Below are 26,151 nucleotides of genomic sequence, written 5' to 3'. Positions count from 1 at the left end.
TTGTTTCAGGTTTTAAACAAAAAACAAAAAACAATGCAAATCTCTGTTGTTCAGCACTTACTAGTTTTTTTTGTTTTATGTTAACTTAACATTTATTAAAATACTATTTACTTAATTGTTATCTTCACGCATCAATTTGTTTCCCATTATTTTTTTTAATGCATGCGCATTAAGTAATAAGACACATTTATAAAACTTTACAGATTTCTTGGAAAATAATACTGTAAACATTTTAATTAAATATTAAATTTAAAGTCCTTTCTATTCATTAAAATCCAGCCAATTTAAACTTGGATTAGGATTTCTTTAAACTTCCACCAAATATCTAGGCCTTAGAGAAGACATGAGATCAGATATCCACAGACAGGGTCGGATCAGCGCAGCATTCGGTCAGTTAAAGCAGCACACACAGGGAGCGAGTGTGTTACCTGCTGGCGGAGCTGACTGCTGGTTCTCTGCGACTCGTGCAGCTGCTGCTCCAGCTCTCTGAGGAGCTGCCTCTGGACGCTCAGCTGCTCCTGAAGAGCCTGGTTACGGGCCTGAGCCTCCATCAAAGCCTGCTTACATTGAGCAGACTCCACTTCAACCGTCTTGGTCACAATCTGCCAGAAGAGAGAGAAACAGATTTAATCCCTTCGGCGAGGAGAACTGCATCTTGCTTTCAGAGGCAGAGAATCAATATATTCAGGGTATTCCTCACAGCGAGCACTCTGTGAATTTTCAGGGTATTTGGGTATGCATTTAGTTGTAATAGAGCTCAAAAGGTTCGCACTTCAATGATCAAAAATGGTAACTGGACGCCACAGTGACCTTTGATATAACTGCCTTTTATTTTTAGGAACAATTCTAATTTTGTTTTTGCATTATTAAAAAAAATTAAAAATAAAAAAACATTTGGAAACTAATAATAAAAATAATTCAAGGCGAAAGAAAATCCACAAAGTGCATTTTAATAAAACATTTCAAATCTCATTTTAAATGTCTTATTTTGAAGCCTGTATTCTCTGTTAGCAGGATCATTTAAGTAAAACAACTATTTCAAAGTGCAGTAAAAAAGGAATAACAGTAATTTGCGGCTCATGAGGAATAACAATTATTTGTATATTATAGGTTACGTTTCTTAAAAATGAGACATCCTCTATTACATCATGAGCTGACAAATGCAGCATCCGGATAGAGCAGTCTTTTAAATGAGAGGCACTAATGCTTCGTCTGCTCAGTCTCACCTTGACGTGTGGTGTCAAAACAGCCTGGCGAGACAGAGCCTCCTCGGCGTCTTGAAGCCGTGAGGTCAGCTGCTCCTCGCTCTGGCTCCTGAGACGTGACGCCTCCTCAAGCTGCAGCTGGATCTGGTGTCTGCGCTGCGCCGCCTCCTCCAGCTGCTGCTGCAGCTGAACTACTACACCCGTCCTCTCCTGCACCTGCTGCTCCAGCGCAGCCAGCCTCCGCTCCCGCTCGCGGCACTCCTCGTCCTTACGACACAGCTCTCCTCGCAGGGCCTCCACATCCTGGGACAGACCGAGACAGAGAGAGGACAGCCGTCAAACACCGCAACATTTATAGCATGACTTCATTACGGAAACAGCCAATCAGACAGAGTACCTGGCTGTGTGGGCAGTGGCTGGTAGAGCAGCTGGTCTGAGTCTGACTGGCCTTCAGCTCCTGTTTGAGCCGCTGGTTCTCACTCTCCAGCACCTCGAGCTGTTTCTCCAGATCTGTCGCCCCCTAAACACAAACATATACATTTGCTTAGCTACATGAGGATTTTTAATAGTTTTATATACACAAAAAAATGTGTGTGTATGTGTGTGTGTGTGTGTGTATGTATGTATATGTAAATGAATATGTATGTACAAACGTGCGTATGTAAAATTAGCTCCTATCAATTAATTTTTTTAAATCAGTGTTGAGTTTTTTTCTCTCTAACAATTTTTTAAGAAACAGTGATCCATTTTTCTGGGGATTCTTTAATAAATAGAAAGTTACAAAATAGCATTTCTTTGAAATAGAAATCTTTTGTAACAAAAAATGTTGTTACTTTTACTTTTGAGAAATTTACTGCATCCTCTTCATTTTAAATTTTTTTAAGTGACTAATTTAACGATTCTTTTTATTTAATGCATTAAATAAATGCATAATAAATAAATTAATGTTCATTTTTTTCCAAAAGAGATGGTGCGGTTTTATTGTATTTATCTTTCTTCGGGGGACTGTAAAGTACAGTTAAGTACACCTACACCCATCAAATTTCAGATCAGTGCCAATAATAAATCGTCCAGAGCTAAAGGCACACATTCCTCTGCTATCAACAAAACAGAACTAGATCACCGGGTTAACACACCTTCCCCTCCCATCATAAAACTAAATCAGGTCAGCAGAATCCTGCAGGAGCCTGAGGTCTTTATTAAACAAAAATGTGGTTCACACAAGTGTGGTGACTCTAGCCCACCAGGATCAGCTGATTCAAACAATGGCACCGAGTGTGCCACAACTCTCCCCGTCCCTAATATTTCAGTTTCTCACCAGCTCAGAGCGCAGTCTCTCCACCTCCTGCGTCTGATCCAATAGTTTCTCCTCCAGCTCCTTGACCTACAAAACCACAAACCAATACCATTATTCAGTCAAATCCCTTTATAAAATGAGTATAGAATGAGTTTAATGCCTCCACCCTCATGATGTATCAATCTATTTTAATCTAAGTGGACAGAAACAAATGAAAATCAATGCATAAAAGGTTACAATACATGGTGGCTGAAGAATGTAAATGATCTGGTGGTGCTCTTGTGAGCCTGGCTTGAAAACCGAGCCCTATTCTGTGTGTGTGTGTGTGTGTGTGTGTGTGTGTGTGTAACATACCTGTGTGCGCAGCCCTGTAATGAGAGCAAGTTGTTCTCCCTTGTCTTTTTGCAGTTGCTCCTGTGAGTGAACTTTACTCACTTGCACAGCACTGGGAAAATCCACAGGTCTCTGTGTCAAAACACCAGAGCTCCTCACACCTACAAACACACACACAATTCAAGAAGCTTTTTCTAATTTTAGGTCACAAGATAAGCAATAAACACAGAAAAACTAAAATGTAAAAAAAAAAGAAAAAAAAAAGAATAAAATTTCTATTAATAATGTTTTTAATTGTGTGATGTTTATTTTGTGACACTTACTCCACCATACAAGCAGCTTTTCCCCCTCTCATTTTCTTACGAGACAATAAATAAATTTATTATAAAAGGTGTTAACTATATGAAAAAAGTACATTTCCAATAAAAAGTATAGAAATAAGAAAATAATATAAAAAATAAAATAATCAGAAATACAACGGTTAATAAAAACACTTTATTTTAAGGTGTCCTTGTTGCACGTGCAATTACAATTTATTAACAATTTATTATGCATAATTACATGTACAAGTAACCCCAAGCCAAACCTTAAACCTGACCTAAAAATAGTACATGTAGTTAATTACTATTACTCAGTTCTTTAGTGTATAATTACACACAGAAACAAGGACACTAATTAAAGTGTGACCAAAAATAATAATAATAAATGTAGAAACCACAGTCAGGTGTATCAGGACTCTCTCTCACCTGTCGGTGACGCAGCTTGGTTGAGCTGGCCGTCCTGCAGTCTGAGCTGCTCTCGAGGTTCTTGGTTAATGGACGAATGTTCGTCGTTCTGGTGGATGTCTTGGTTGAGCTGGCGGTCGTGTGTCTGCAGTCGCTGCAGCAGGAGTCTTTTTGCAGCGTCTTCGCTTCGCAAACGTGCCTGGAACTCACAAACTCTCTCTTGCAGAGTCTGCACAAACACACGAGAAGCCATGAGTGTCAGCCGTGCTAAAGCGACTTGGACGACCTGAACTACGAGGGAAACGCTAAAGCAGACAAGCTGGAAAAACTTTGAAGAGAGGAAAGGTGTAGCTATTTCTGAAAATGAAACTTAGAAGTGTTTGCACAAAGTAAAATAATAATAAAGCATAATTCACAGCCAGAACAGCTACAAAAATAAGTGACGAACCGCATAATGCAAAATCATACAAGTTTCTAATGAAAATAAATGAAAGCAAAATTAAACTATAGCTTTAAATTTAGAAGAAAGATTAATGGGCAAATAACTATTCTTACTGGCATGAACTACCTTGGATACAGCTTTCTCATGAAACCCAGAAGACTACAAAACCTCTAATAGACACATTTAAGCAAACAGGGTGGATCTATAGACTTTATTGCAGTGCAGTGCGCTTTGTAAAGTTGACGTCAGAACGACGCAAAGTAGCTCACAGCTAAGCACAAAGAAAGAATCAGAGGGAATTACGTAGGCAGACGTCCAGGAACAGGACAAAGTAACCTTCTGTACAGGTGAAATGGTGAGAAGGCAGCGCAGAGACGCACAAATGAAGAATGAAAAGGAAAAAAAGGAGAGCAGAAAAGCATGAAAACAAAAAGATGACAATCGTGACCAAAGTCTGAAACAGCAAAACAAAATAACTCGATCTTAAGTATCAGGAAAAACGTGCACGTACCACCTCATTTAGCTATATTTGAGAAATCCTGCATTTCAGAGATTCGTTTAGACTGGAAATCATTGCACCTTCACAGGTAACCCTGCCTGGTCAACACAGATAGATCTAGAGAAGCACATACACAAAGCTATCCTATGTCTAAACTATTGTTTGTATTGAGAGTCGTCGTCAATGCACTGAAAAGCAGAGATCAGGACACACCACACATGTGATCTCCAGCCAATCAGATCTCTCCTGTGCTCATGCTATGCTGAAAAGGCTGGAAGCTCCAGCGCACTCAAATCTCACTCCAGATTGTCTTTTTCAGAGTCCGACGTTCATCCACCCTTGGAGATCAAAGAGAAGAGGACTTTGGCCAGTGGATCATGTTAAGTAACTCCGGTCATATCTAGGGACGAGGGCCGGTTTCACCAACTGTGTGCAACTTAGTTACAGCTTATAACTACTGCCTTTAACACCAGCCTCTGACCAGAAGCAACGGTCGGAATAAAATGATAAAATGCAATCTTTTACACACATACATGATTATGTTTACACTTGTTAATAAACTACTTTGCTAGTGACTCTTTAACTTAATCTAAGCAGTGGCCCTATGTGTGTGTGTCCTTGTCCTTAAAAAAAAAAAAAAAAAAAAATCTATATTCTACTTTGGTGTCAGTATGCATTTATTGCTCATTATTAACTTAAAATACATTTTTAGAATTTTATTTGCATAAAATAAATTTACCTGTGACTAAGGAAAATAGAAACATAAGTTAACATAGACTGAAATTCAAAAGCACTAATACAACTTTAGCTCATGCATTTGAAAGCAGCTACTGGATTATTGAAGGTGCACGACATATTATGTGACAGTATGACTTTACAGAGAATTTATAAACTATTAGCAGCATTCTATGCTAAGATCAACTCAAAATGCAACCAACCAGGAGCACAACCTAACTAGTAATCACCAAACCTCCAGAGTGGACTTTGCATTCCAGATAAAAAAAAAACAAAACAAAACAAAACACTAAACCCAAGACTGCAAAGACTTGGAAACTTATTTTACTCCCAAGCAATCAAGAAGCAACCACACAGCAACACACAACACAATATTGTGTTCATCCACAGCTTTAATTGCCAATTAGTGGTCCAGCAAACTTTATCATTTTAAACTCAAGCATAAAAATAGTTTTAAGATTTGAAACGGACCACTAAACAAGATCACTGAATGAGCAAATATCAGCCCGTCTAATAAAGCAATTGAAATGGGATGTGCAGATGTGGGCCAGAGGGAATTTTAAACTCGGACCCTATAACGTTGTTTGAACACAGAGCAGCGCTGCCGGTTAGCTGTGACTTCGGTGTAAATACCAATTGCGCAAAGACCACACAGCTACAGTCATACAGAAACCAGTTCCTGAATGCAGTGATCTGGTGACGACGGATTCAAATCACAACACTTGAGAGTTTCATGTATATGTATATAGTACCATTTAAATGTTTGGATTGGTAGGATGTGTTAAAGAAACACTCCCCCAGTGTACCATTTCTGAATCCATTCAGCTGATCTTCGGGTCTGCCGATAGCGCTTTTAGAATAGCTTAGCATAGATTATTGAATCCGACTAGACCAGAAGCATCTCGTTTAAAAATGACCAAAGGGTTTTGATATTTTTCCTATATTACGCTCGAATGAGACTATAGTTCTTAGTCATATCGGCCTAGAAAACTGAAAAACTTTTTTATTTTCCATCGGGCTTAGTACATAATGTAACTACAGAAGAGTCAAGGTTTAATTAGGAAAAATATTGAAACTCTTTGGTCATTTTTGAATGCGATGCTACAGGTCTAATCAGATTCAATGATTTATGCCAAGTATGCTAAAAGTGCTTTCTCCAGACCCGAGGATCGGCTGAATGGATTCAAAAACGGTAAAACTTAGCTTTTTAACTCTGGGAGACTTGAAGAATAAGCCTATTTTCAAAAAAAGTTCCTTTAACGTTTTTGAAAGAAGTCTCTTATGCTCACCAAAGCTGCATTTATTTGATCATTAAAACAGTAAAATTGTGATTTTTTTTTTTAAATATCTAAATAAAAAATATTTTAATATACTACATTTTTTCTTCCTGTGATGGCAAAGCTTAATTTTTTGTCTTCAGTGTCCTGCATTTTCAGGATTCTTAGATTTTTACAAAATAAAAATCATACTGATGCATAATTGCTAAATAAAAGTATTAATTAAAAATACTTACTCCAAACTTTTGAATGGTAGTGTAAATATTCTACTTCTCAGAATCTGAAAGTAATGCGCTGCAGTAAATCCCTAAACCCAGTTATAAGCAATTGTAACGGTGATGCTGGCCTTAGTGAGAAGAACTTGTAATATTCATTTCCCAGGTTAATGCTAGGAGAGAATTACAGGGTCGTACCTGTATGAGCAGCTTCTGCTGTTCTGAGGTGGCCGTTTCAGAGAGGTCAGAGGTCAAACAGTGGCGCTGAAGGACAGTGTTGGGCAACGAGAGGAAGGAGCTCTCCTCCTCACCATCACTCATCAGGATATCCAGGGAACTCGCTGAAACTACAAAAAAGATAATAATATTGCTCATTCGTAATATTAACAAATTATTAAAATTAAATAAAAATGGACTAAAGCACTAAAAAAACAAACAAAAAAAAACAAACATGAAAAGCACACAATTATACAAAAAAAAAAAAAAAAAAGACTAAACTAAAAATAAAAGCCAATTAAAATATTATAATAGAAATATTATAATAGTATAAAAAAAATACTAACCCAGATAAATGGGTTTGTGAAGGATTTATTTATTGTTCACTTGTTGGACATACATACTTCTCATGAACAGATCAAGGAGATCGAGAGACATTATCAAGACTTTCCGTTAACAAAGGCTTTAATTTCACGAAACCACTGTATAATTTGAAACACTGTAGGATTTGAAATCTCTTATTTTTTCAAAAGGTCCATATCTATTTGTGTTCATTGTGTCTGCTCTCTCGCTGAATAATCTAAAGCAGCTTTGAAACGCTTCAGAGAAAGGATATTGTTCTTTTTGAGGTGTTTTTCAACCTTTGTTCCACTCACGTGCATTACATGGATGCATTTGACCATTTCATAGATTTTTTTTGCCATTTTGTCCATACAGAATATATTGATTTTTTAAAAGCTTTTAGTAAAAAAAAAAAAAAAAAAAAAAAAAAAAGACCCAGTCATGCAGGCCCCCTGGTGCTGCAGATGATTTTATAATATTAGCTTTTATGTCATTTTTCAATCCTCAGAGCTCCTTATTCAATGTTACTGCATAAAATGGTTAATGATTTCTCTGTTTGTGTTACTTGGTAGAAATAAAGTCCTTAAGGTTCAGAACAACATGAAGCTTGCATTAATGATGGCAGAATATTAAGTTTTGGGTAAAGTAATTCTTAACAGCTGACTGCAGAGGACACATGAATCTGAAAAAGGTCCTGCAGGCATAACAGAAACCACTGACTCACGATAAGATAACAGCCTGCTGCGAGTGATGCATTAACCTGGATTTCAACGCAGCCCTGAACCTTATAAAAAAAAACAACAATTACCGTTCTGTTTGTCAAACAGCTCTCGGATGAGACGTGCAGCCTCTCGCCGGTGCGGTTTACGATGACACAGCAGTAGAGCCGCTTTCGTAGAAGAGAGTCAGACTGAATGCAAACCTGTCACTGCATCACTGCAAAAACCAGCCGCTAGACATTTCTCTGATTTTCCTCTTTGTCTGCTTCCCGTTTTAGTCCTTTTTGGTCTTTGTTTGTCACACAATCGCTGTGCCTGTTGTTATATTGTCCCGTGCAGCACAGAGCGCATTAGCACACGTACATATTTTCCCTGGCACAACTAATAGCCCCCTCTGTTCAAGCCCTGCTCTCGTCTCTAAGGAGAGCTACCCTTCTGTACAGAACGCTTAGTTCGGTCTGAGAACGTCTGACCGTGTTGCTCCCTGTCGGTAGGTAAGAACGCATCCCTCGCTCTCTCCTCGATGACTGAGCTCTCACACACACACACACACACCTACTCCTGCATACACTCAAACATTCAAACATTCCTCAGAAGAATGTTGCTACACCGGTTTTGTAGTCCACCCATGTGACAGCACTTACCATCCAATGAGAGGTCTTTGTTCCAAAGCTCCTGCAGGCAGGGGGTGTGGCCGACGTCCCAGGTCTTTCTTGTGCCGTACATGACCGCAGGGCCGAGCAGACCACACCGCTGGACCGGCTGCAAACAGACCCACACACACCCCACAGATGAATATATGTGACATAGAATAAAGAATGAAATGAATCATTAACCCTGATATAGTCACACAATAATAATAGTCTGAAAAACAAAACAAAAATTATATACAGTAGTCAAAACCTTTCAAAGTTGTCATAAAACCTAAACCCCTAAACTTTTTTGATCCCCTTCAAATGTTGACTACTCTGTGTATATATAAACACATGCATGTATATATTTAAAAAGTTGTTTATACACAGAATATATATAAAAATGTATTTATTTTCATGCGATTAATTAATTGTATGACAGCACTTGTGTATGTGAATGCACACGTACACACACACACACACACATATATATATACACATATACACACACATATATACATAATTTAAACTTACTAACATAAAAACATGATATCAAAAGCTGTAATTTTTTTAGACATGCTTTGTAAATGAAGGGCCTTTTAGACCTTCTGAAAATACATTTTTATAAAAGTAGTTTGGATTTTTGGTTTGTTTCTTTTATGATTAAAGCTTTATTGTGGGCAAAATATAACAACGCAACTCAATGACGAATAAGAGACTAACAAAAACATTTCTTAACAGCCTAATTAACTAATACGGCATTTCTAAAAATCGTAGCACAGTGCAGTATAAAGTTCAAGATGTCTATCATACTGCCCTGAACAACAAACACACACACACACACACACTAAAAAGTCTATAAAGGTGAAATGCTGCAGAAATCTTGACATGTCTTTCATGCAGTCACGGGACCAGACGCTTTCCAATGACCGAACTTCAGGGCCACGAACAATCAGTGCAACAACAAATGAGATTAGATTGACAGGCCACAGGTCACACTGACAGACGAGGATTACACTCTTTAACGGCAGACAACACAAGAACCTGGACGCTGAACAGGCTAACTGACTAATGGGGTCTTCTACAAATAGACCCTGCTTTTTTGCTTACAAACAACATATATATAGCAATAAAAAAAAAATTGCAAGAAAATTGCAGTGTTTACTAATCTACAGCATTTCAATGAAAGATTTAGAAAGCCACTGTCTGTTAAATTAGCTAGTATTTGCATAAACATGCAAACGCATTTGAACAAAAAGAACAAAAACATCCTATATCATCCCAAAAATAGAAATGGGTGGGGAACCTATAAAAGTGCATTTTTACTGTTTTGAATTTTTTTTTTACTTTCTCTTTTCTTTTCTGGACTTCTATTCAAAAAATAAAGCATCGATAGATATCTAAGGAGCACTGATTTCAGCTTTGAAAACAATAAGAAATAACCAAATCAGCCTATTAGAATAATTCTGAAGGATCTTTTGACATTTAAGACTGGGAGTAATGACATTAACATTAAACTACACATTAAATTGTAATATTTCAAAATATTACTGTTTTTCTATTATGCTTTACATTGCTTTAAAAATGACACTATCATCAAAAATGCAGCAATAAAATAAAAAATATCCCATTAAAAAGTATGTGTAGGTGATTAATTGCCATGAAAATACATAATATAGTCGCTGCATAGCCTCTTCAGCGCAGCAACATGAAAAACAAAGGCTCTCTCTGAATGTTTAGTCTGAATTATTATATAGTGCGCACAAAAAAAACACTGTGTCACAGTACAAAAGGGTCATTGGCCGATTTAACAAGTCTGAGCTCAAAAAGAAAGTCAGAGGCAGAAACTGAGTAAACAGAAGCACAAGCAATCAGTCTCGACTCAACAATAAACGAGAGTCACGCTGCATATCTAATCCTCCCAGAGCATAGAAACCCCTCTAAGAGACGCTGGTCACACACACACACACACACACACACACACACACACACACACACACACAGTCCTGCTGTACCATCAGTCCAGCTTTCCTGCAGTCCTGATGAAGCGCAGGGCGATCCCGCTCCAGCCAGCTCTTGTTAATGAGTGATCCCATCCAACCCAACATCTTTATCTTCTCCCGTCAAAACAACCAAATAAACTGCTCTTAACCTCTTTACATCTTCAAAATGATGCTCATGTCGATCACATCGTAAGAAAAACAAACAAACAGCGTTTCCACTATCAGGTCTGTGAAGACGTCCTGTGCCTACAGAGACAGGGCAGCTTGCATCAAGTTCATTTTACCCATAATCCTTTAAGCTGTCAGTAGATGACCTCTTTTCACCGTGGTGGCAGGACAGACGTTTTTGGACTGATCCAATCCAGGCCCCACACCTGACACCTTCACTTTCCCTTGATACGGGAGAAAACATCTGAACTTCAAGCAGTTTTATTCAAACATGTTTTTTTTTTTAAAGGCTGCATTTATTTAATCCAATACACAGTTGTATTTTTAAACATTAAAATCACAATTTTAAATATTGCACAATACAATATTTTTGTGATGCAAAGCTGAATGTGTTTATGATCATTATTCCGGCCGTCAGCGTCACATGATCCCTCAAAAATCTTTCTAATATGCCAATTTGCTGCTCAAAAAACATTTCTTGTAATATTTCTAGCAATATTGACAGCATTTGTGCTGCTTCCTATTAAAAAATAAAAAAAAAGTTTTAAAGAACATTTAGTTGAAATAGAAACTTTTTGTGAGATTTTATCTTAATGTACTGTATATAATTTTGAGAAATTCTTAAATGTTTCCATTTAATTTCTCACTTAATTTCTGGATGTCCTGATGAAATACCAAAAAGCAAGACCGTATAAGCACAATATTTCACACTAAAAGTAGTTATGATTTAAATAAAACTGTAAATACTCTTATGATACGGTTTTCAAAGATTAATGTATTTCATTGATGCTGTAATGCACCTTCTAATGAGGAAACCAGTGTAAACTAGACAGGATGTGACTTTTTTTTTTTTCCTTCCCCAAACTCAAGTACCCTGCGTCCCAATATGCATACTATCCATCCTATCTGCCCTAATACTACATCACACACAATTTAAGATGGACGGTATTCAAACTGGGACACAGGTTAAGTGAGCTTTGACTCAAAGATGGTCCTTACCCGAGAAGAAACCTAAAAGCTGAGGTAGGGACAGAAAGAAGGTTTCTGGAATGAATATATCTCCGTGCCATTTATCAACCTGACCACCGGAGGGAGCAGTGAACATCTTGATTTGAATGCGAGTCACTCTTTACCAATTAGATTTATTTTTCACGAGGATGCACACGTCTGACACGTATAAACAAATATAACCTCTAATATTCCAACATAAGTGACAGTAAACAAGAAAACATTATGGCGTCTGAATTACCCCAGAGCCTCTCTCTCTTCCCCTAAGGTCAATTTACGCTCTGTCGTGGGTAAAACAACACTCGGGTCCTTCTGATGTTTCAGCAGAGCTCACGGTGGTCTCCTGGGAGGATCTCACACAACAGACTGCTCTAATGAAACATCTGATCAGCTTCTGTTCCCGATGAAACCTCACACCGCCGATACTCATTTCATGAAACGCTGTTTAGCTGAGGAAGAGCCAGCTTTTTCCATCACGCTGACATGGTTTTCATCTTCGGCAGCACACTTACACGCAGAGGAGTGTGTGAATCTCATTAGCCTACTTCCTCTCTCTTTGTCCCCCGTGTCTCATTTTCTATTTTAGTTCTGCTACCCACATCCACTGACGGACAAAAAAAAGCCCCAAAAAACAGCCAAATCATGTACAACCCAACTGCTGGTCTACAGACACTACACACATCTGAATGCACCTTCATGAGATGTCAAAGCCCTTTAAACGGTTAAACACAACCTATGGACATGAAATATGAGATTATAGAAAAACTAAAGGTTTGAATTTGTCCACCATTAGTTTTTAAATAGTTCTTATAATCAAAAATAAATAAGAAAACAGGCTAATGCATAATCTATCTTAACATTTTTCCAAGACTGAACAGTCCAGTCTTCAAACATGAAAGTCAACTGCACATATATTCACATTTATATGCCCTGCAAGGTACATTTGTAGAAGCGGATAAAAAAAGCAAATAAATAAAATGAAATTAAATGTATTTAAAATAAAACATGAAATATTTCATAACCAGAAAATCCATAAAAAAAAACTTCTGTATAAAGTTCAACGTACTATATATTGTTTTGCATATTGATGTTTTACCTGTATTTAAAATTTTTTACTTTGTTGCATTGTGTTTTAAGGTTAAATATGAATAAAATTAACTGACAATGTCCAGGCAGAATTTTTTAAAAAAATGCAAAACCAAACGTCTGTAGCATTTTAGTCAGTCTATAGCATTGGCTTTCTACAAAAAGCAAGAATATTAATAATCATTCATGTTGAGAGCAATGCAAATGAGTGTGTGGTTTTTGAATTAAGTCTTTCAAATTCATCACTGGAATATAAAACAAAAGCTGTTAAAGTACCCTGTTAGTTACTGCTGACCAGTTATTCACTCCAGCCTACAGCATCAATCATTTATACTGTATCAGTCGATGCATGGACACACACACACACACACACACACACACACACAGTCTGCCACCAGTGAGCAGTTTCAAGAATCCTGTGGTCCAACAGTCTGTCGCTGTCTGTCTGATTTCCCTGCATCCTTCATTCACCCCCTGAGTGTGTCTCTATCCATCTGTCTGTCTGTCTGTCTCTCTCTGCTTTGTCTAAATCACTGTACAAACACAAGGAAGCCAGGGACGCAAGCACATGCAACTTCTCAGGCCCATGAAACATTCATCTGAATCCAGTTATTACAGCTCCCCCATCCCCCCATCATGAAAGAGTAAAATCACCCTCTCCTTCCCTCCCTCCGCTCCTGTAAATCCCTCCATAGCGCTCCGACACAAACATCTGTCTGCGCTGGACGCCGTGGCATTAAACGCTGCATGCAACGTCCGGCACCACCAGACCTGTGCATGCATGCCACGACTCATAAAAGACAGTAATGCATTACATTTTAGACACCAACATGTATCTTAAAATGTGAGCAGAGCAACGGTACACGTGGTTGAAGTAAAAGGTTGCAGCATCCTCTCTGAACTCACCTCTGTCCCTGCGGTCTCCTGCCGTCGCTCATGCCTTCATTTTATAGCATTTATTTGGAGCGCGCACACACTCTCATGTACACACACACACCACCGCCGATTTCAGTGCCGCTCCGCCACCAGCTAAACCGTCCCTCTCGCGCTCGCTTTGTGTGTCACACGCACACACTCGCGTCTGCATGCAGCTCCTCTCCTCACACACACACACTCTCGTTCTGACACGAACGCCGTTCTTCCTGTCGCTGTTCCTTGGTAACGGTGGAATCTGAGCCGCATCACGGCCCCCCGCGCTTCTGCCCTCCTTCCCCACCTATCCCACAATTCCCTCCTCCCTCTCTGCCGCTCGCCTGGCTACAGAAATAAATATTTTAGCATGCAAATGTAGCGTGGTGCTGCCTCTCCACCAATGTTTGTGTGTAGCATCCGCCTACAATTTGGCGTTCTGATATATTTTGCATTTATACATTTGGCAAAGGTTTATGCAATTATGTTGCATTTGAGGATATTATATAAGGATATTATAAAGTTACATAAGGATATTATACAGAATTGAACCCACAGCCTTGGAACAATCGATGTACAGAAATTCATTTTTTGGTAATGAACTGTAAGTGTAAAACAGATCTGCTTCATGTTAGTTTTATAGTTATAGCTATACTACTTTCAAGAAAGGTTTACTTACTATTATAACAAATAATTATGTATAATTACATGCAAGTAACTAAGTGACCCTTTATCCTAAGCCTAAACATAACCATACATACACACACACATTATAAGTAGTTAGCTTTAATGAGTAATTCGTAAATATCATTCAGTTTTTGGTTGAGTAGCACAGCACTGTAAAACCTGAACTAACCCTGACTTATTAAAAAGTCAAATAATCCAATATGGATTTACTGACCCTGAAAAACAACTATTATAGTCAGCAGTGGTTTTATGTCTTGACAGCTTATTATTTCTAACATACAGCAATAAAACAGTCCAAACTACTTGGTTTTCATTTCATTTCAGAAACTTCATGCTTAATAAGAGTTTTCTTCATTATGCTATTTGTTGCTATCAGTATGCCGCCACCTTGACATTTATTGAGGTTAAGCGGTCTGATAAAAAAGATTAAATGAATAAATATTAATTTGAATTCAGAACAAAAAATATATACTACACATATAAGGGGTTTATTGGAATTACTTGTGTGTATGAAATAAACTAATCTATGCAGCTGTATAAATTAATAAATGCATATAAACACAAAATCTGTTTATAAATATTTCTCAATCAGAGATCATTTGACAAATCATGTTCCATATATTCAATTCAACGGCAAAAAAAAAGAAAAGAAAGACAGCCATGACTTTTTTTTTAAAGCCGGTCACAGCGGGTGAATTTGCTCACTCATTTGTGTGGTGTATTAATTGACGGGCCCCTCGGTAACTACACTGACACCATTCTTCTGCTCCCACGAGAGCTAACTCTCTCAGGCACTGCTAGGTAACTGGGTTACAAACGCAAACATGAACTAGTACAGAGAATGTGGCATGCTTCAGGAACATGAATAACTGGCTGACAAACACTACAGATTGCAAGCTGTTGCTCTTCAACAGAGCACAAATAACTTTATGGTCAGCATTATGAAACCCTTTCCAATACAGTACACTGTAAAACCATGTAAAGCGTAATAAAGGTGCTTACAGTATTCTGCAGAGCTATTATGCTTGTTAAAAGTTTACTAATTAAGGTAATAACACTTCAGTGCCAGCTTTGATGGCAAATCTGTGTCGGCTCAGGATTTTTCCATGTATTGACACGACAAGCCTGTTAATGATAATCCAATACTGCCATTCTAATCGCTGGTCGTGAGCAAGTAAACCTAAACACCCTGAAACTCACTGCAACTAAAATGAAATGTGCATGCAAGCTACTTGACCGACATAAAAAAAAAATAATCTGTCTTGTTGTGCTTCAACGAAAGTGGCAATAATTTCTTTAAAATGTGCATCACACTCACCAGCAAAGGTTTTTACATGCACTCTTAAAAAAAGTACTTTATTGGCATCTAGGTTTCTATGATTTCATTTATCATAGAAACCTAGATTTCGGGGAAGTTTTTTTTTCCAAGTGGAAGCACTCTATCAAACCAATTCCAGCAAGAAGAGATTTCTGGTGATCCAACAAGTGAAACAAGATTAAGGGAAGGGAACAATGGTAGATTGAGCCCATTCCATATGAATTAAATTACGATTAAAGACGACAGGGAGCTCTCTGTTTAACCCACTGCTTACATAACCACTCAGGATTATATCCGCTAAAATGGTCCATCAGACAGCAGAGAACATTAGAAATAGGACAGCATGATAAACACTGTTCCAGGTACATGAAAATCCCCATGCATTGTACACTCTGAACAAGAACACACTGATTTTTTTTTTTACAAATCTTTCACTTTCTAAATCACTCGTCTAAAAACAGCTGATCGCACAAAACAGCTGAGAACAATTGGATGAGCGACGGAGCTTCTTGAAACACATCCAATTGACTAAAATAGCTCTACTAGACATTCAGCAGTCACGGAAATTCACACTCCCAACAGTCCAAAGAACAGGAAACTGAGCCCTAAACCTTCAACCAGCAAAGCGTCTGATGTTTCGCTAAATCAATAATACAACACTCATGAATAATTAGAAGAAATCAATAAATAAATAAGTGCATTTTGGATTAAATGGAGCTTTTCCAGCATCAGCGTAACACGTGAAGCCATTTCAGCTCCTGAATGGATTGATTAAAAACAATAACCTCAAATAAACCTCGTTTGACAGTGATCAGTGTGTATGTATCAGTAAACTAAACAGACCTGAAGATCAACCTCACACACATTCCCTTCACCTCCACTTTCAATCTCACCTGTGATTTCTTTCTCCTCTCATGCGCATTATCCAGGTGCACAGATCTTCTTTTACTTGCTCTGCTGGGTCCATCCAAGCATCTTTCAAAGTCATGCTGTCTAGACACTCTTGAGGTCTCTACCGGTCCAGAACCTTCATGAAAGTGGTGCTTGTTCCTCTTCTTGCGACCCAGTTTGGGAACATCTGGTCTGTGCTGCTCGGGACCCTCAATAGCCTTGGGTTCAAAGGGTTCCTGGACTTTGGGTCTCTTAAACAGGTTGTGGAGAGACAGCAACACCAGTGTGCAAAGCACATACATGGCAGCACTGACTAAGAGTCACAAATAGGTCTAACGACACGTTCAGCCAGAGAAAGAGATGGAGTATCCTTTAAAAGTCATTCCAGCCGATCCCGTTTCAGGGTCACCGCAAGCAGAGAACCCTATCTTCTGGTTGAAGTTACAGTCCTGATATCAGCTCTACTGTGCTGCCCGGTCTAAAGGTGAGATTGTGTCAAACTAAAGTCCAAAAAGTCCAAAAAGCTTGTTTCCCCGCCAGTATTCACACGCAGAGCACGTTATTCAGACACCCCAGAGCTCGACGACTTCTAATGCTCATTTAGACTGATAATCTGTCCGTGATCTGATCAGCAAATGAGATGGCTGCGCTCATCTCTCATTCTGAGGGAGGATGAGGGAGGGCCAACTAATGCACACCTGCTTTTAAACCCCACAAAGCTTACCTGGACACATCTATAAAGACACACCCTGATAAACAAGCCAATGCAAACACACGCAAACGTGCAGAATAATAGATGACTAGTTAGCTAATCAGGAATAGCTTCTGAATGTTGGGTCCTTATCTCTTACGTATCCATTCCGTCCAACGTTAACCTGGATAACAATATAGGTGTATTCCAGAGAATCCACAAATCTCCTTTTCAAAACTGAACCATAACCTCCGCTGGCACAAGCTGATGTCCAACAAATCTTCGCCTCCTGTTGAGTCACTAATGGTTTTATTGTATTTTTTACAGGGTCTGGATTGCAGGAATAAAACTCTTAAAGGTCAGTCCACTCCTTCTCTCATAATGCCTGGTATTGATAGTCCTTATCCCAGTTTTTTGTCCATACGACTGTGCAAACTCCAAACGGTCGCAGTCCGGCTGCTTCTGCACTGCGGGTGAAGTCCCACACCTCTGCCGAAAGAGAAAATTCACTCTTTCTCCCTCCCTTTTCTCGTGGTGTCCATCTGTCACTGCAGTACAGAGAGCTTAGCGTCTCTTAGCGATGATGTAACAACTGTTTGCATCTATGCAAAAAGAGGAAAATCAACTCAAAAATGTGTGGATAAAGAATCCTGCCCATGATTGGTCGTTTCCATGGTGAGATGACCTTGTCGAACTGCGTCTTACAAACCCGTCCATCATGCTTTTGACAATGAACTGAAAATAATATACACATGGGCAACTTAGGAAACAGTAGTTCACAGTGAGAGCTGATAGTGTTAAACTTGAATGCTGAATTATGATTTGTGGTCATGAATGGTCACTGAAGCCTTGTTCTGGAACTTCAGGATTACAAAAAATGGTGTCACGTTCTCTGCATGTGCGCAGACAAACAAAAGACCATCTTCTGGGTCATTACCCTTTTTAGGGGCCTGTCTGTCACATACTTCAGACCAAGAACAAACAACAATAGTGCCTGTTCTAACCAAATTAACCAATAAAGTAGTCAATGCTCAGAAGACTAAACGGCATATTACACATAATGTGGGAAAAACTTTAACATTTCACTGCAGAGGAATGCACACGCACACACACACACACACACACACACGAGTCTGAAGCGCTTGATTAAGGGCTGGGTGATAGAATAATAATAATTACTGCAACATAATGTTCCTTAATGAAACAAGAACAAGACTTGGCTAAATGGTCAGTATATGATGTTTATTTAAACATCAATTTAAACATCAGAATTAAAACGCTTTATTCATTTAAACTACACGGACCATCTAGAAATACAGTACACAAAAATACAGTCAGAAAGCTTTTCAAATCTACAAACCACCATCATTTACCATACATTTATGTAGTAACACTAACTGCACCACGATATTATCCATTTTGACTAATAAGAAAAATTTCACTGATTTTTTTTTTGGCTAAATTCTGCAGGACAGTGACCCACCAGGAGAGGGATGTACACCATTGTAACTAATTAAAAAGGTACAATCAGTTCAGGACTATAAAAAAAGATAGGAATTGAGGCCAAACCATAAAACAACAAAGATATGACAACAACATTATGAAGATAAAACCTGACTTGTCTTGATGACAAAGCATGAATAAGGTCATCTTATACAAGAAACACAGGACACCAACAAACCACAATATAATTTAACTAAAAACCACATGGGATGTCCACCATAAAACCATACTGTACATTAGAACAGCATTGCATTAAAGTTTGTTTTTATTCTAAAGAATGAGATTTCCACTCCATTATATGCAACATGTAAACAATTGGAAATATCTGCCATGCTGTGATTACATTTTTCCAAGATTCCAAAAGCAAACGTCTTTTAATGGATGTTTGCAGACACTGGTGTTATGCATGCTATGAGATATGCGAGCTAATAAAAAAAGGCAATAAACTTGAAATTATACGACAAGTGAAAACAAAGACTCTAGTGCTGCTATGAATAAAACAATACAACTGTAATAATGTGGGTATGAGTATGGCAGTATAAACAAATCAGAGTCTTCACAAAGATGTTTTCCAAATAAGTTTGAATGTTTCTCCTTATTGAAAAAGTAAAAAACAAATCTTGAAGAACTTACATACAAGCACATATTCCAGCTGTGTTTTATATAATTTGCGAAGATTAAAGTCTTCTCTTTTTTGTTTAGTCTTTGAAACGAAAGGCCAGTGTATGATTCAGAATTTCTCCTTTTGCGTTCCACTTAAGTACATTATAAAGTTTTAGAACAACATCGAAGTCTAGGCAAAAATGACTCTGAAAAGCAGATTATTTCTGAGGAAAAGGTTATAATTATAGTTAATTATAAGGTTATAGTTTTCAGTATAGCTAAAGTGTCTAATACTCATCACTAAAGGTTTTTCCATATCTATACATCCGTTTCAAAAAAAGGATGTTTGTTGGCTAAGAAATGGTGAGAATGTGTGTGACGGTGGTGAGTATGTAGTCACATTTCTTAAAAATATACAAAAAAGTGAATTCATTTGATTACAAAATTCAAGGGATGCCATATGAAGGTGATTCTTCTTAAGTTCACACACACACATGCTAGCATCTAGAGCAGGGGTGTCAAGCTCAATTCCTGGAGGGCCGGAGCCCTGCAGAGTTTAGATTCAACCCTGCTAAAACACATATACTATGCATGTCTGAAGTACTTGATTAGCTGGATCAGGTGTGTTTAATTAGGGTTGCATCTAATCTCTGCAGGGCTCCGGCCCACCAGGAACTGAGTTTGACACCCCTGATCTAGAGTATCCACAAGTGTAGAAAATCACAAACCATGAACTAACTTTAAAAAACTAGAAAGCATCACAACACTCCTGTCTTTATTTGAAACAGTACATCTAGACCACGTTTTGGTGAAAAGATGTGCTTGTGCTTTCTTTCCTTAAAAAAACGCTTTTTGGTGCAACTCTAGCTCTTTGCACAAAACCTTCAGTGGAATTTCATTGTTATCTCAATCTATCAATGAATTACGAAGTGTATGGGTGTATGCGCCAAGTAGCTCTTTTTAGTTAAGAGGCTAAACCAAATGTAACCACATCGGTTAATAAAATCCTTCATACAAGCCATTTTAAAGCCCAAAAACACTGCACCCGTAGGCATTCGCACAAGACAAATATTTGCACGAAACATTCAGTGGAATCTCATCGTTATCTTTACTTTTCGAATGAATTTTAAAGTATATGCGCGCAGGTGGCGTGCAAACGCCCAGGTGTGCAACTTCTAAGACGCTAAACCGAACACGACCACCTCGGTTAAGCAGCTTACAGTAGAAATATTTCAGCAAAGTGAGCAGTGGGATTAGGAAAAGCTGACAGCTGCCACCACTCTCATTCAAGCCCTTCACAATTAATGCAACGAGACAGTGAGTTCAGAAAGGGAAAGTCAGCAGAGGCTTGTTCAGCCTTTCTGCGTGTCTCCAGGCAGCGATGAATTTCGTTTCGCCGTCACACAATGCCCTCAGTGTGTGCTATTTCTGCAGCAAATTACAGAGTAACAGAAAAGGGCGGGAAACCTCGAAATTACAGGTTTAATGTCCACTAGCGTATGATGCAATACTTCGGCTTTCATCTTTTTGTTGGCGAAACGGCCAACTGGAACAAGGAACTGGTTTCTTTGGAGGACACTGGTCTGGGCAGGACGGGGGAGAAAAGAGAGGATCCGTGCAAACTTGAAAAGTCAAACAGTGGAAACAGGTTTGACCCAACCTACTGGCAGCGACCTCGCGAGTGAGTCAGAGTCTCCTTCGAGGCGTATATGTACAAGCATGCGGTCAGACGGCCATGTTCTGGGTGTCTGACATCTGTTGCGCACGTTGCGCTTTACAGAAGCACCCAGTAAAGTTTACCTCGGGTTGGAGGGTACAAAAAGAAAGAAACCGGAAGGAGGAGTCTTCAAAAGTCAAAATGCAAAGGACATCCTAGTTTTATTTCTTAAACTAATCAATGTGATTTTCTCACATGAATCTTTCTTTGGCGCGCATCGTGGAGCACAGCACCATCTGTTGGTCTGGACCGTTTCGTGAAGACGGTCTCTGATTCAGTGCAATTATGTAAGAAGTCGTCTTCCTTGTGTTGCCAGCACACAGAGGGTGTGACGGGGTGTCTCGGGGAATTCAGCTGTTCAACTAACATATAATTAGGAAAAAGAAAATGATGGTAATATGCAACACAGGATATTCCTTAATTATACGACTGTACACAATGAAGGTGATGCTGTGAGAGGTGTCGCTGATTATCTTCTTAAAAAATAGTCATTTTAAAGGCATGCGATACTAATTGTTAGTTGATGTCAAGCAATGAAAGCAGTATGATGTGTATTCCTTAATCTCAAAGTAACTTAAAGCAACATTTTTGGAATTTGCCTATAATTATACACACCGTTTGCTCATTAATAGAAAGCTGCACAGAATATGTGCATTTAAAAAAAAAAAAAATAACAATAATGCTCATTGCTCATCTCATCCATTCTGATGAATTTAGAATGACCTCTAGGGATGTAATGGGTACAGTAAAATGCGTTTATTATGTACTGTACCTCAGTTCAGGGGTTAGTATAGTAAGAGAGAGAGAAGACACCTGTACCATTTTTCCACTTGGAATATGTGGACCGTCACGCCTCTAGTGGACACGTTTAATATAAAACCATTTTGATAAAGACCAGTGAAACTTTCAGACTGAAAAGAACCAATTCAAGTCAAAAGTCACTCGCATGGTTTCCGTGCATGCTTCTCTCTACACAACAGCGGTATTGGAATTACCTCGACGAGCTTAACCTGCCCGAGGACACGACAGGCATCGAGTCTGACGGCAAACAAGCGACAGTTAGTGCTTTCCACCTCAACAAACACACACGGCTCTAGGACGAAGAGCGCCGTGGTTTGTTCTCACTGACTCTTCGCTGAGGAATGCACTTAAGGGCATATTCAGGAATCGCTGAACACGAACTGGACAAGGCAGCCCGACACGTCTACCTGTCAGAATCACACCCCATCTAACAAAGAAAAAAAACGTAGGAAAAACGCCGTCTACAACGCACTGCAATGACAGTTGTGCAATTCAAGCATATACGTTTCATCGGTTACTATGCTTTGGCCTCTAAAAAAAAAAAAAAAAAAAAAAAATAATAATAATAATAATAATATTTTAAATAAAAACTAAAAACAAGGGCAAAAAATGCCATTAAAGCATTGTAAAAAACTAAATTTAATCATTTATTATTTTTTTTTTAAATTATTTAAAAATGTTAGAAATCTCATGCATTCTCATGTAACACGGTTGGATGTAATGCAACATTTGCATTTGGTTTTCGGCCTCCGTGTCAAGTTCCGTCCCGTGTATTAAACGGTTCATGCACCTCTGATGCATTCAGATGTGAATGTGGATTAAACTTTTAATTAGATTCACTGATCTGAAGTGAATCGGTATTCAAGAACTGCACGCTCAATTTTTTCCACGAGATCAAGATTAGGAGGGAATGACTTTCTTTCATTTTGGGCTGTTTCTGAAACAGATCTATGGCATGGCTTCGTAAGAAACTTCAGATAAAAATAAACATGATGCGACTAAATATCAGTTAGTTATTGGTGGAGGTGGAGGGGGGTTTCTGGCACAAACAGCTGGACCGGTGGCAAACAGTACGAGCTGTCCTCCTGTCAAAGATTCATCAGCTCGGCATTCACACGATAACGTTTAATCAACAGCTCGGCCGCTATCTAACCAAAGAAGTCAAGCACTAACTCTAAACTAAACTAACTCGACTGATGTGACTTGATGACTAGTTTACCGAACATCCGCTGGATAAACCGGGCACACCCGGACTTTGATACACCCAAAAACACAGCTGTATAAACCTTGATTTACCACTTAAACATTCCCTCGATGAATATATAGTTTAGCTTATATGTTAAGTTTCAACCAAGTGTAATGGAATAATCATAACTGTTTAGACTGGAGAGAGCACAGCTGATTAAGTCTTTCGCCGCCTCTCTCTCTCTCTCTCTCTCTCTCTCTCTCTCTCTCTTCTCTCGAGAAAACGCAAGCAAATATTTTTAACGGGATGTTTAGTTTATGATTCAGGATGTCCTACAACTTATATGTTTCTTTATTAAAAAGACGCACGTCTGCATTCCTGTTTTAAAAAAAACTGCACGTGTCCTGCACTTGTTTGTTTTTTTATAACGTCGTCATGGTTTCGCTATATAGCGGTTTAATATGTAAAGTATAAAGCGCGATATATGAGTGAAAGAATGTGCTTACGTCTCAGGCCAGCACGCCAAAGAAAAACTCCTTCTTCCTCCGCCCCGTCTTCTCTCAACCCGTTTCCTTCGAGTTTTATTCCACCCTCCTTCTGTCCGTCTGTTGAAAAGCAGCGTTTTATCTCGCGGCCGGACGGGTTTAAAGTTTTGTAGTCTGTGGTGAAGCGGAGATAAACACGCCTGAGCGAAACACGCAGCACGAGACGCGCGCGCACAGCTGACTGCAGTGACGCAGACGCTCCTCCCGTTCAAGCGAAGGAAACATGAACGCGTTTCCCATCCTATTAGAGACCGCGGGCCGCTCTTCAGCTCTCATTAACTCGGACTCAGTCAGCCCTCCTGATGTTAAGAAGACTTGTAATAACGCGCACTGCAAAGACTTTAATCACAGACGGGATACATGTCTTTAATTAGAAGCTACACGTAAAATTTTGGACAAAGATGTTAGGTTTTGCACGTTTGCGGATGCATTTTAAAGAGGCATGTTGTCGGACACCCTTTGTTTCAATGTTGCGCAAATTATGCTTTTACTCTGTGTAGCTTAATGTACAATACATATGCACAATGCACGGGGTATGCGTTTGAGACAGTAAAAAACAAAAAAACATATCAGTCATTCAAAATCTAATCTTATTTAAACCTGAAAGAGTGCTCACGAAATAATAAAGTTGTTATTTAAAATAATATATATATATATATATATATATATATATATATATATATATATATATATATATATATATATATATATATGTTACCACACACACACACACAGACACATACACAGTTTATTTGAAAAACTTTTTTTTTTTTTAAATCATGTCTTTTAATATATAACCATTATAATTTTACTGTTGGACCTGATTGTACAACATGGCAATAAATAAACTATTTATTGTGTTAAAATAGCTTCTTATAATACATATCTTCATTTTCACAAGTGCCTACTCCACTTCAAAGAGTATTCTCGGAGGTTTAAACTGAACTGTAAAGCATTAAAATCATTAACAATGAGACATTCATCTCGATGTACACCGAAGAGTTATATAAACATTTAATTAACCAAATCTCTGGGATAATGTTTCATACAGCAATCTTATGTAAAGCTGACTCATCACTTCGCTAATCCGTTAGCAAAAACCTTGATTAACCATAATCATCATACCTGATGTATGGCAGAGGTTAGTTTAAGCTGTAAGATAACCAGCATATATAGCATACGGCTTATTCGATACACTAGCTGACATACAAATCGAAAAGTCATAAAGAAATAATTTGCCTGACAAAAAAAAATCCTGACCCTCGTGTCGTTCCAAAACCGTTTTAAATGTTTTTGTCCATATAATAAAAGTCTAACTATTTAAAACAACGCTGGACGCTTTTAACTTCAATGGAAAAAAAACAGTGCAAGTAAATGGTGACAGAATTGTCCTTTTTTAGCTAAGCTATCCGTTTAACAGCCGGCCCTGAATGTAAAGTGTAGTCGCAGTCAGTTAGCAAACCCATTATTGTCTCTCCTTTCCCGCCTTTACATATTTCCTGCCTCTGGTCTTCTGGAGCAAGAAAAAAAACAATGAAAAACTGCTCATTCTTCCTGTGCTTTTCCTGACAGCGCGTACGTCTGAGAGCGCGTCTTATTTGGACGAGTCATTTCCAGGAGCATTTACCCCCACATCCATCCAGGGCCTAGTTTAAATCCACAGCACCTGGGATAAAATATTTATGGGTCGACTTCCGGCCCCCGAGACCAAAAAGCAGGTTATACTGTAAGAGTGGTTAGTGGGCCCCGTCACAGGACTTCTGTATACAAAAATAGAACAGCTATTACATGCAATCAACCTAATTCCTGCCCGCTCTTTTAACCTCTCATAAGGGCTGCTTGAGACGTGAAAGAATGAGTCTCAACAAATGCAAATGAAAAGTATGCAGTAACTTCCATTTATAGATTTTTTTGGTGCCCGCTCACACTAGAGGTTCAGCACGAACTGACCTGGAAACACTGAAAAATCATTCATAATTGATTGGTACTCGTAGTACATACCAAAGCACATGGAAATATCAGCGGGGTGTTTTGGTCTTCTGAAACAAATTTGACACGGCCTAGCTTTCTAGAATCGCCATATAAAATAAATGTAACAGTTATATCCAATAAAGCATGAAAATTGGCAATGCATATATGCAATATGCAATATTACTTTGTATATTTGTGTATTTAAAGCAACTAGACAAAAATGAATGCTCTGCCATTATTTACCCATCTAAGCTGATTTGGTGTAAAAAAAATAAAGAAAGTCAGATTTGGAACCGGTTTCATTTTTGGGTGAACTATCCCTTTAACATGTATAGCTTGACTAGAAATGTAGTTGTACCATGCGTGCGTGTGTAAGGTTGTGTGCAGAGGGAGTCCGCTAAGGCAATAACAGACAGGATGTTGGAAT

General features: G+C 38.5%; 1 protein-coding gene across 6 annotated transcripts in view; it reads right to left on the bottom strand.

The window, feature by feature from the left end:
• kifc3 (kinesin family member C3) overlaps window positions 1-23,950 on the bottom strand; it is a 34,907-nt gene extending 10,957 nt beyond the window's left edge. Inside the window, exons 1-9 of one of the 6 annotated variants that reach the window (XM_043264609.1) lie at window positions 23,715-23,950; window positions 8,650-8,767; window positions 6,927-7,075; window positions 3,582-3,789; window positions 2,857-2,996; window positions 2,524-2,589; window positions 1,603-1,725; window positions 1,227-1,508; window positions 429-602 (exon numbers count right to left, since the gene is read on the bottom strand). In XM_043264609.1, coding sequence (XP_043120544.1) covers window positions 429-602; window positions 1,227-1,508; window positions 1,603-1,725; window positions 2,524-2,589; window positions 2,857-2,996; window positions 3,582-3,789; window positions 6,927-7,075; window positions 8,650-8,731 — 1,224 coding nt within the window. In that variant the 5' untranslated portion in view covers window positions 8,732-8,767; window positions 23,715-23,950. Of the gene's footprint in view, window positions 1-428; window positions 603-1,226; window positions 1,509-1,602; window positions 1,726-2,523; window positions 2,590-2,856; window positions 2,997-3,581; window positions 3,790-6,926; window positions 7,076-8,094; window positions 8,443-8,649; window positions 8,768-13,808; window positions 14,085-16,709; window positions 17,812-23,714 lie in introns of those variants that run through there. The other 5 variants (XM_043264605.1, XM_043264606.1, XM_043264607.1 and 2 more) reach the window with 5 other exon arrangements.
• Window positions 23,951-26,151: the final 2,201 nt, after the last annotated feature.

Source organism: Puntigrus tetrazona, chromosome 18, assembly GCF_018831695.1.
Source record: "Puntigrus tetrazona isolate hp1 chromosome 18, ASM1883169v1, whole genome shotgun sequence".
Lineage (NCBI taxonomy): Eukaryota > Metazoa > Chordata > Actinopteri > Cypriniformes > Cyprinidae > Puntigrus > Puntigrus tetrazona.
The sequence above is the reverse complement of the archived record's forward strand: the minus strand, read 5'-3'. Positions and strand labels throughout refer to the sequence as shown.